This window comes from Ochotona curzoniae, unplaced genomic scaffold, assembly GCF_017591425.1.
Source record: "Ochotona curzoniae isolate NIBS_2020 unplaced genomic scaffold, NIBS_Ocur_1.0 scaffold_2587, whole genome shotgun sequence".
NCBI lineage: Eukaryota > Metazoa > Chordata > Mammalia > Lagomorpha > Ochotonidae > Ochotona > Ochotona curzoniae.
Genome location: NW_024467096.1, coordinates 3,058,892 through 3,070,903, shown reverse-complemented (window position 1 = coordinate 3,070,903; position 12,012 = coordinate 3,058,892). Strand labels below are relative to the sequence as shown.

The window sequence follows — 12,012 nt, the reverse complement described above, 5'->3', positions numbered from 1 at the left end:
GCGTCATCGCCCTGATCCAAAATGACAGAATATTCGGGATGAAGATAGGACCCACAATGATTGCTTTTGCTGCAACGTTAAGGAGGCAGCTAGGTTAGCTGACAGCTCCTTTGACCTAATCAAAGATGGCGCCAGAGCTTGCTGCTGGCAGCGCGCAGGAAGCTGGGATTACCCTGATCCAAGATGGCGACGCCGGCAGAGGTGAGCCGAGCGGTGGAAGGGCCGGGAGCGCCTGTGCCCTCAGTCAAGATGGCGGCCGCCGTGGGCGCTGTCCCCGGCTCCGCCCCGCGGCCCCCGCCCCGCCTCTGCCTCGTCCCTCTCTCCGCCCCCTCGCCTCGCCGAGTCCGGCCTGAGGCGCTCGCGCACCGAGAGCGGGCTGCTGGCTGTGGACATGGCGGCGTCGGCGGCCACTGCGGCGACCAAGGGGAATGGGGGAGGCGGCGGTCGGGCCGGGGCCGGCGAAGCTAGCGGCCCTCGAAAGAAGAAAGGCCCAGGGCCTCTGGCCACGGCGTACCTGGTCATCTACAATGTGGTGATGACCGCGGGGTGAGGCTGGGGCTCGGGCTGACGGGGAGCGAGCCCGGCCCGGGGGCTGGGGGAGGCGCGAGCCGCCGCGCGCTGGGTAGCGGTGGCCGGTCGGTGTCCCCGGTGCCCGGGGCGCTGAGGGCGGCCGCGCGCCAGGTCGGCCCCGGTGCCTGCCGGCGGGCTCCCGCCTGCACGGGGCACAGAGCCAAGTTCCTAGGCACCGGGTAAAAGAGGAGATGTGGACGCCGAGAGGCGCTGCCTTGGGAGGACCGGGTGGGCTGGCCGGTTGTGGGTGCTGGTGTGGGGGGCGGTGGCGGGCCACCCGCACTTCGGGTCCCCGCACCGCCGTGCAGGTTGCAGCCGAGGGGAGGGGAGGGGCCGCGACTGCGGAGCTGACCATTCATTCAATCCAGCCTGAGCTTTGGACCAAAAGGGAACGAAAGAGCGTTCAAAGTTTTGAATGAGCGCAGACTTTGCAGGAGGGAGTTAGTTTGGGGTGCCGGGGAGGCGGGAGGGAGTGGACCCTAGCAGCAGGTGTTCCTTCTGGTTCTGACACAGGTTAGGCTAAGTGACTGTGGGGTAGTCTCCCTCTTCCACCAGACGCGCCCTTCGTTTCTTCTTTAAAACTCTGACAGTTGGGCTGGGGATCCCAGGGTCCTCCAGCCCTGTCCCTTCCTGTTTTTTTCTGGTGTGGATCACAGGATCAGGCTGTGGTTATGTGTTTTAAAATTGTATTCCTTTGTTAAATAATAATAATAATATCATCCGCAGCATCTTGTTAGGAAAAACCTCATACAGACAGAAAAGTGGGCTGGAGAACCAGGGTGGCCGTGCAGTAGGTGATGCTCTGGCAGGGCCCTAGGGTGAGACTTTCCTTTCAGAATAAGCCTGTTCCCTGTGTCCCTTCCTTGTACCTGGGTCCCCTCCCTGGAGAGCTGACCTGCGTAGTCCTCAGAGGGCTACAGCATACCCGTGTATACCCTACACTCCCTCTCCTTTTCCTAAACACAAGTGCTAATGTATGTGGACATTTTCATGAAAAAAAAAATAGATATCCTTGAAGGAGTGCAGTCCGATTGCTAGTATTATAAACAGTAGATGTTGAAACCTTTCATCAGAAAAGTTGTGTCTTGCTTAAGGATTGTACAACCTATTAGTAAAAGTTCTGGATCGAGAGTGTTGTAAGTTTCCTTTCACATGAATGTCCATATGGATGGGCTTTAAAAGAACATTCTGTATTCTCTGTGCGTTTATATATAAAACTCTTAGTTTCTTGGAAAGGAGTATTGCATGGAAGAGGGATTTTAGCTACATAAATCTTTATTTGTGGGCCCAGAACCTGGAGATTGGGGTGAAAGGTAAGGAATGGTGCCCTGAAGGAGGCCAGGAAATTGAGGTGAGAAAAGTCAGGTAAGCCTTATATCTGCTAACAGATGAGAGCAGTATTGATTTCTGTTGATGCTGGGCCACTTAATCCAGTAAGGATTTCGTTTCTTTTACAAACTCATGTTGGCCGTCCTTGGGCCATAGTTACCATAAATGTCAGAGCTGGTGTCCCACTGCCCAATTGACATCACACCATGGGGCCTTCTGCCACTGCCTTTTGCAGGGGCATGGAGCTTAATAATAGAGGGCCAGTGGCTTCAGTATGGAAGTTAGCAAAGTCAAGTTCCAGGACCTGATCCTGACTCCTGAGGACAGGGTGGTGCAGAATGTAACAAAGAGCTGTCTGCTGACCAGGCTTCCCTGTTTGGTGTTTTTCTAATCAGTAAGACTGTTGATCTGGTTTGTTTTCTTCTCTGAGATGATTATGGGACAATCTACTAAAAACAAAACAAAACAAAACAAAGAAGCCCTTTATTTATTTAAAAAAAAAGCCAAACCTTTTAGCCGTATTTCATTCAAATAGGATTGATTTTATGGTATGTGTATGAGTATGACTTAACGCTACAGGTGTGTACCAGTGCTACACATCTACGAAGGGTTGCACAACATCTTCACTAGTTATTATTGAAGACCTTTCAACCGTGCAGGCTTTCCACATTTTCCTCAAATAGTCCTTTTCTCTTTTTTAAGACTTTCTGGCACCTGGTTGAATTGCACACAAACTCTTTTAGTTTAGTGTCTTCATTTCTGTCTTGTTCTCAACAGGACAGCTGCCAAAAAGCTAGGCTGCAGAGGGGGTGAAGTGTGCCAGACACCCTGGGCAGAGTAGGGTGCTACTGTGCCGCAGCACCTCCCTGGCTCCCCCACTTGGCGTTCGAGAGCTGAGGTGTATGGGTGGGAAATCCAGGACTCTGAATCTGAGCATCATCTGTAGTACTGTTTATGGCTGCGTCTTTGTATTAACCTTCAGTTCTACTTAGCCTCTCTCCCTCTCTGATCACTTGTTTCTCTTTTATCAGGTGGCTGGTCATAGCGGTCGGGCTGGTCCGAGCATACCTGGCGAAGGGCAGCTATCACAGCCTTTATTATTCCATTGAAAAGCCTTTGAAATTCTTCCAAACTGGAGCCTTACTAGAGGTGGGTCCTGAGATTTACCTGTTGCTGATCGCATACTCCTGTGTCAGGTAGAAGCAGCCTTGTCTCTGAGGAATTGGCTTTAGATTTTGATTTTTGTCTCATGACATATTATGATGGCTATCTTTTTTTTTTTTTTTACTTCCAGTTCAGGCACATCCCATTTGTATTGCTTAGAATGTATATATTTTAAAAGATATGTTTATTTTTATTACAAAGTCAGATATACAGAGAGGAGGAGAGACAGAGAGGAAGATCTTCCATCCGATGATTCACTACCCAAGAGACCACACCGCTGGTGCTGCACCAATCTGAAGCTATGAGCCAGGAACTTCTTCCAGATCTCCCACGTGGGTGCAGGGTCCCAGGGCTTTGGGCTGTCTTTGCTGCCCTCCCAGGCCACAAGCAGGGAGCTGCATGGGAAGTGGTGCTGCCGGGATTAGAACCGGTGCCCATATGGAATCCTGGTGTGTTCAAAGCGAGGACTTGAGCCACTAGGCCATTGTGCCCTGTCGGCAACGCGTACCAAGCTGAGCAGAGGCACTAGGGTTACAAAAAGACAACACACAGTGGGTCATTCTTGTAAAGAGAATGCCATTTATCTGAAGTTAACATCTTTTACAGTCTTCCTAGTTCCTCCCAGTATTATCCCAATGCTCAAGCAACTCCTAAGCTCCCCTGGGTGTGTCTTAAAAAAGGGGAAGCAGGGAAGAGGGAACTTGTGGTGAAGCCAGGGGCTAAATGTATCAGGCCAAGATTGCCCATCCTGTTACCCCTAGAGAAACAAGCTAAGCTGTGGAGTTAACCCTTGGGAGACCAGGGCCTACAGTGCCGGGCTCTAGAATGTATTTTGTATTGAGTTTTTACTAGAAATCAAATGTTACTGGAGATGATTGTACTAGGAGTTTGAAACATCTCTTCTTGGGCTCTGCTTTCTCCATGAGGCAGGAAGCATCTGTATTTCCAGCTACTCTAGGGCAGGGTTGTGGTTGCCCCTGCTTAGAACCACTTTGACTTTAGCCCGTGATACGGGATATTGGATTACCCAGGCCTGGGACACATGTCCTGTCCTTCTGGCCAAGAGACTCTAGGTTTTGTTCGTGAAGCACGGAGGAGGGCAGGGGTTTGGGGTGCCCAGAATCAATGGCTGCCCTGGTGCCTTGTGCAGGTGGCCTTCAGGTCACAGGAGGAGCTGGGTTCAGTTTCACTCCACTTATCCCTCCTTGTCGTGATTGAGCACCAGAACTGTGGAACTTTATCTAGCAAACCATCTGGCTTCATTAGGTAAGCGAAAGCTGTCTTGGGTTTTTGAGTGTTTTTGTTTTGTGTTCCCTTACACTGCAGAGGAATTTCAGGACTGTCCAAGGCCATGAGGTGGGGGTGGCGTTGACCTTGGGCTTGCGGCCCGGAATCCCAGTAGCCATATTTCAAGTTTGCCATTTTTAATCACCAACACTGTGAATCCACCTCAGGTGTTAAAAGTCTCCTCCTGCCATATGAGTTTGAGCCTAAGAAGCGGTAGCCACTAAGATGGGAGCCACTCTTTGCACTCAGGGACTTGCCTTCCTTTGGAGGGGGCTCAGTAGCCTCTGGTAGATCACAGCTCTGGCCAGCCACAAAGGAACAACATGCGGACAAGTGCTGAGAAGCCATACAGTATTTATAATCAGATGACTTAAAGGTGTTTCTCTCTTTATGACTTTGTACTATTGCAAATATGTTTAAAAAAATTTTTTTAAAGATTTATTTATTTTTATTACAAAGTCAGATATACAGAGAGGAGGAGAGACAGAGAGGAAGATCTTCCAACCGATGATTCACTCCCCAAGTGAGCGCAATGGCTGGTACTGCGCTGATCTGAAGCCTGGAACCAGGAACCTCTTCTGGGTATTGCACGAGGGTGCAGGGTCCCAAAGCACTGGGGCATCCTCAGCTGCTTTCCCAGGCCACAGGCAGAGAGTTGGATTGGAAGTGGAGCTACCGGGATTAGAACCAGCGCTCATATGGGAGCCCAGGGTGTTCAAGGTGAGGACTTGAGCTGCTAGGCCACACCGCCGTGCCCATGTTTAAAAATTTTTTCATTTATTTTATTTTTTTTTTATTTTTTAAAGATTTATTTATTTACTGGAAAGTCAGATACACAGAGAGGAGGAGAGACAGAGAGGAAGATCTTCCGTCCGATGATTCACTCCCCAAGTGAGCGCAATAGCCAATGCTATGCTGAACCAAAGCCAGGATCCAGGAACTTCTTCCGGGTATCCCACATGGGTGCAGGGTTCCAAGGCTTTAGGCTGTCCTCAACTGTTTTCCCAGTCCACAAGCAGGGAGTTGGATTGGAAGTGGAGCTGCTGGGATTAGAACCAGTGCCCATATGGGATCCTGGTGCGTTCAAGGCAAGGACTTTAGCCGGTAGGCCATGCTGCTGGGCTCATGTTTAAAAATTTTTTAAATACATCTTAAGGTAGGTAGGGGCGTTGAACATTGCGAATCGAACAAAATCCGTTCAGGAGCCAAGTCTTATACTTTCCTATTGGATTTTCCCTCTATTGGATTTCTCACAGGGATTTCAGAAAGCATTGTTGGATTTTCAGTTTTATCTGTGTTGTTCCTACTTTGAACCAAGGTGGTAACCGATCCTGGATTTAATTCTGGGAGGACATCTGCACGTGGGGAAGCAACAGCCCCCAGAGCCACACAGACGATAGCCATTGCACAGGTCCGTGGAGACTGGGACATGCTGCAAGCTTGCTGGACTGACTTCCTGTGCACCAGGTCAAGGTGTTATCTGGCCTGCCCCCTAGTCTACACCGGGTCATAATTAGATGCCTGCAGTGAGGTTTACACATATCAGCCTTATGGGCATGACTGGTGCTTGACAATCTGTGCTGTTTACAGGAGAAAATGAAACCAAGGGAGCCAGGCCTGCAGTTTACTTAAAAGAAAGGTAGAAGTGACACATTCTCAAACTCCAAGTCTTCTTAGGAAAATTACTCTTTGCTTTATAAAAGTCTCAAGCAAGTGCAGAAGTGTGAGTGGCAATATAAAACAAAAAGCAGCCTACAGTGTAAAAAAGCTGGATGAGTTGTTGTTGCAAGATGAATAGGCTACAAGGATATATTGAGTTGGTGGTAAGATCATGCAGCTTTTTCAAAAATGAACATAATTTTTTTCTCTGTGTCTTTATTCAGTAATGTCTTGATGTTTTTGATAGATAATTTTCAAGATTACCACACAGGTAATACTTGAAATAAGCAAAACTGGCTTTCAGTTTTCTCTCACCAGACAAGCTTACAAGTTTAGTTTTTTTCTTTTTTTAGTTCTGTTTTTCCATAAATTGTCTGGGAAATGATGGTTGCCGTGCTGGTTGAGCTGGTACTCATAAGGACTGTGAGATTGCCTTGGCTGGGTAATGACATCAGAACTGTTGTCTGGAAGTCACAGAAGCCTCAGCTAGCTTAACCATTGAGAAGGGGTGAAGTCTACACATATGGGACATCCCCAGGAAGGAGTCCAGGGGATGGCCTTGAACCACGCTGGAGGACCGTAGGGAGTCTAGAGTTCTGGCTCCCTCTCTCATCTCTGCTCTCCTCTTAGTCTGCATCTCTGCTCCATCCTTCTGCTCCAAACTCGTTCTCTCAGTTTCTTAGTCTACATGGCAAGTAATGTTAACAGTCAGAAGTCCCAACTCGCTCTTGGAATCAAGAGAGCAATAGTTGGAAAGAAAATCGTACCCCCTATTCTGTATTTCCAGAAAAGAGCCTAGCTGGCCCAGTTTGAGCCAGGGGCTCCTTCCTGGCTGGGTTCCCAGGAATACTCATTCCTGGATCAGTTTCCTGCAGACAGGAACAAGGCCATAGTAACCACATAATGGAATTGGAGAGAAGGGGCAATTCTAGAAAAAGAGGGAGTGGATGGAACACCCAAAAAGTATTTTCTGAAATACTCACAAGATACAATAGAATGGGGATTGTGGCATGTGAGGTGATTTATAAACTGACAATCTAGTAAAATGTTGATGGACAGTGTTGTGAATTAGTAGCCCAGTGAGTGACTAATGTGTGGTGTTGAATCTTGTGTAATCTTGAAAGCGCCATTCGTGGTTGAATACTAGGTGATAGGTCACATCAGGCAAGAATGAATGAATTACTGAGATGTGTTCTGCCTGGATGAACCTTGAAAACACGCCAAGTAGGAGGAGGCAGACCCAGGAAGTGACAAGTAGACTGGTTGCATATATATGCGATATCAAGAATGGGCAAGCCCATGGAGACAGAACAAGTAGACTGGTTGCCAGGGACTAGGAAGTAGTTATGGCACATGAATACTAATGGTCAACCATTGCTTTTTAAGGCGATGAAAATGAGGTCTGGCACAATAGCCTAGTGGCTAAATCCTTGCCTTGCATGTGTTCGTATTCCAACTGCTCCACCTCCCCTCCGGTGGATCTATCTTTCCTTCTCTCTGTAAATGTGCCTTTCCAATAAAAAGAAAAGTAAATCTAAGGCAAGGAAAATGTTTGTCAGCCCCTAAACACCCCTGAGTGGTAGATTTTAAAAGGATGAATTTTGTGATTGATGAGTTACCTGTTTTCTTTAAAGTGCTCTTCATCTTAATGGAGTTATGGATACAGTTTTTCACTTTCCATTGATTTGGGAGGGACCCACGATATGATAGTCATTGATAAAGCAGACCATCTTTCCAGCATGGTTGAATCAAGCTTTAAAATTAGGGGGTTATATGCTGTTAGCTGCTGGTTTAAATTCTTTCCTGAGAGAATTTGAATTTTGAAACTGTCTTCAGCTAACGTAAGACTGTAAATATAGCAAAAGCACTTTGCTTTGGATTTGCCCCTGTGACTGACAGAATCTGAATGGGTTGAGGATTGTTTAGCAAAGATGTTGGCTGCTGAGATGGCACAGACCATCTGCAGCCTATGTATGTTACTGGACGTCTCTCACCTGCCCCTAGCCTTCTGGAAATGCGTAAGGAACCACAGGAGCTCCTATTCTCTACAAAATCCTTCCACTGCTTCCACTGTGCCCTTCTTGTAAGACTGAAACAGCCAGGTCTTTTCTGATTTTGCCTAGAATTGATGCATGGCTGTCTCTAAGATGATGACACTGGCTTTGGAGACTGGTAAAAGAGCAGACTGCATTTGCCATAGCTTCTTCTTTTTTTCCTCCAATTTTTTTTTTTTTTAATTTTGACAATCTTTACTATAGCTTCTTACCTCACCACTTTCTCAGCCCATCTGTATTCTCGTCTATCCTATCTGTCTCTGTCTTTTAAAAAGATTTATTTGGGGCCTGGTGTGGTGGCCTAGTTGCTAAAGTCCTCACCTTGCACATGCCAAAATCCCATATGGGTGCTGGCTCATATCCTGGTGGCCCTGCTTCCCATCCAGCTCCCTGCTTGTGGCCTGGGAAAATAGTTGAGTACAGCCCAAAGCATTGGGACCCTGCATCCTCGTGAGAGACCTGGAGGAGGCTCCTGGCTCCTGGCTTCGGGTTGGTTCAGCTCTGGTCATTGTGGTCACTTGGGGAGTGAATCATCAGGTGAAAGATCTTCCTCTCTGTCTCTCCTCCTCTCTGTATATCTTACTTTACAATAAAAATACATAAATCTTAAAAAATAAATTAAAAAATAAAAAGATTTATTTGAAAGGCAGAATGACAGTCAAAAAGGAAGAGATGGGGAGAAACATATTGTCCTTTGGCTGGTTCAGTGCCCAAATGCCTGCACAGACAGGGGTAGGCCAGATGGAAGACTGGGACTTGGAACTTCTGGGTCTCCCATATGGGTGGCAGTGGCCCAATCACTGGAGCCATTTTCCATTGCTTTCCCAGGCATATTATCAGGGAGTTGGATTGGAGCTAGATGGAAAGAAGAGCAGCTGGAACTTGAACCCAAGCCTCTTTGTGGAATGTCTGCCTTACAGGCATCTGCTTAATGCACCATGCCACAACTCCTGTCCCTCTAGTCTGATTCTTCCTGCCTCACCTTCTAATTCTCTGTCTTTTGATATAATATCAGGAGCCTGATTTGGGGTATTTCTTTGAAAACAGTAAGAACCTTAAAAAATTGGAGTGTTTGGGCCCAGCGCGGTGGCGCAAGTGGTTAAGGTCCTCACCTTGCACGCCCCGGGATCCCATATGGGCGCTGGTTCTGTCCCGGCAGCCCCGCTTCCCTTCCGGCTCCCTGCCTGTGGCCCGGGAAAGCAGTCGAGGACGGCCCAAAGCTTTGGGACCCTGCACCCACGTGGGGGACCCGGAGGAGGCTCCTGGCTTCGGATCGGCGTAGTATCGGCCGTTGTGCTCACTTGGGGAATGAATCATCGGATGGAAGATCTTCCTCTCTGTCTCTCCTCTTTGTATATCTGCCTTTCCAGTAAAAAAAAAAATAAAAAAATAAATCTTTAAAAAAAAAATTGGAGTGTTTTTAAGACGAGGACCCTGTTTTTTCTCCCTGCCAGTTTTTCTGTTGTGGCACAAACACTGGAGTGGGGTGAGGTGCCATGGCAACACTGGGTGGGCAGGCTCTGTGCTGTCATTGCCAACAGCACATCCTAGGTTTGCTTCTATGAACTGATTTGAGCAGGTGTGCGTTGTAATGTTTCTTCTTTGGGTGGAAAAATACTGATTACCCAGTAATATTTAGACTTAAAAAAAAAAGTTAGAGAAGCAAATTGTATGTAGATTTTATCCCGCCTTTATTCTGGAAATTCATTTTAGGAAAATCAATCTCTAGAAGAGATCTCTGACAAGCTAGCAGAACAAGTCACAGTGCAGAGATACCTAACACAAACTAGAATGACAAGAAATCCCAGAAAAGCCAGTTTCAAAAGCAATGTAGAAACAAGAGGGGGAAAATGAACGTGGGTATAATTAAGCAATGTCACAACATTGAAAGGAAGGGAGTGTGCAGGAAACAGGAAGCCACCCACGCAGGCATCACTGCCTGAGAACTCCAAGCAAATCTGAGCAGGTAAGAGACCTCGTGACTATGGACAGGGATGTGCTGGAATTTAGAGAAAGAACTAAAAATATAGAAGGCAGCAGTGTGGAACAGAAAGAAGGCCACTGTGCAGACAGAGATGAACCTGAAGATTGAAGAAAGACAGAGCTGTCCGTCCTGGTCTCTGATAAAGCGGTTTGTGGGACAGAAGCCATTGGAAGGTTTTCAAAGTTCATCCTTTTGAGATGTAAAACAACATTCGAAACTATAGGACACTGAGCATCAGTGTAATACGTTGTTAGACTAAGAGATGCATGGTAATCTAAGCAGACTCAAGGAGTGTATGGAAGGAATGCATGTACCTCCCTGACAGTTACTGCAGCAGTAGGACCAGCCTACCTAGAAATCCTGCCAAACCGATACAGGCTTTCCAGGAGTAAGGCTCCTAGAGGAACCGGAGAAGGTTGGGGCAGACTTTCCCAAACTGAAAACCTGCCTCCATGTCGTTGTTGGGAGAGTGTGGAGTTCCACAGAGCAGCTACTTGCCAAGAACAAATTACCTACCTTTCCTGGGTACCTCCTTACTAGGATTTTGAACTTCAACAGAGAAGCAGAAAAACGTTTTTTAAAAATCATAGAAAAAGAACAAATTGAGAACCTTAGCCTTTGATGGGAAACAAAATTCATGTGAAGCTAGCAGAAAGCATAGGGTTCCTACAGGCAGCGACATTTTGAAACCTCTTGCAAAAAGTTATGGCACTCTGGGGAGATATTGTGACTCAGGGGATTAAGCGCTTGCTCATGCTGCTAGCATCTCATTGTGGAGTGCCGGTGGAGCTCGTGGCTGCTCTGCTTCTGATCCAGCTCCCTGCTGCTGCACCTGGGAAAGCAGTGGAAGATGGCCTGAGCACTTGATCCTGTGCCACCCACATGAGAGACTTGGGTGGAGTTCCTGGCTCCTGGCTTTGGCCTTACCGAGCCCTGGCCATTGTGGTCATCTGGGACATGAACCAGCATATGGGAGTCTCTTCTCTCTCCTCCCACCCTGGTCACTCTGCATTTCCCATAATCAATTGAATCTTTACCTCTCCCCACACTCCTCCCCTCCACAGTGAATTTTCACAAATTTCTTTCAACTTCCATAACTTCTTTCAAGATATATTTGTGTGAAAGGCAGACATGAAGCCACAGAGACTTAAACCAAGGCAAACTAGCATGGCATGTCAACATTACAAGCAGTTGCTTAACCTGCTGTGTCATAAAATTGTGAAAAGCTATTTAACGGTTACGAGCAAATAAAATGCACTAGCCAATGGAACGTCCATCAGTGGTTAAACTCCCAACTGGTGTTGTGTCACAGAATAGATACCAAGTTATAGGTGGCTGTTGTGTTCTTGAAGTGTAATGGGACTGAGAAACTGAATTTTAAATGCTATTTATGTTTAGTCTTAGTAGGCACATATGCCCACTGTACTGGACAGTGCAACCTTAGAATGTGTTGTAAATTTGCAAGGTCATCAAGGAGTTCTCTAAGATACTTGATGGTTTTCCAGAATAGAATGAAGATGGAGCAAGAATAAACTAAGGAAAACAAACAACAAAGTAAAGTTTATACTACTCTGTGGATATACTCGTCTCAAGTCACAAGGTGAAAACAATGAGAATAATTAATTAAGTATATGAATGTTTTCAGATTAGGAAAACTCAATGGAAAACAGCAAGATCGCAGCTGTTGGCAAAGATGTGTCGCTGTCATTGGTGCTGTCCTGTGTGGGTGAGAGAGCTGGAAGAAACAGATTTTGAAATCCATGTATAGTGTTTTTGTAATGAGTGTTTTCCAATGAGCTTTTTGAAGAACCATCCTACACATGGATTTTAGATTTTTTGTATCCAAATTATTTTTTAATTCCACTGTCCACAGACTTTTGTAAATACCCTTGTTATTGCATCTTTAAATATACATTTATATAAGCATATTCATATATAAAATTCAAGTATATTTTAATATATATT

At 46.6% G+C, this 12,012-nt stretch overlaps 1 protein-coding gene across 1 annotated transcript in view; it reads left to right on the top strand.

Moving 5' to 3' along the window:
• Positions 1 to 347: 347 nt before the first annotated feature.
• Positions 348 to 12,012, top strand: part of HACD2 (3-hydroxyacyl-CoA dehydratase 2) — an 82,623-nt gene continuing 70,958 nt past the window's right edge. Inside the window, exons 1-2 of the mRNA XM_041002669.1 lie at positions 348 to 546; positions 2,931 to 3,048. Coding sequence (XP_040858603.1) covers positions 392 to 546; positions 2,931 to 3,048 — 273 coding nt within the window. The 5' untranslated portion in view covers positions 348 to 391. The remainder of the gene's footprint in view (positions 547 to 2,930; positions 3,049 to 12,012) is intronic.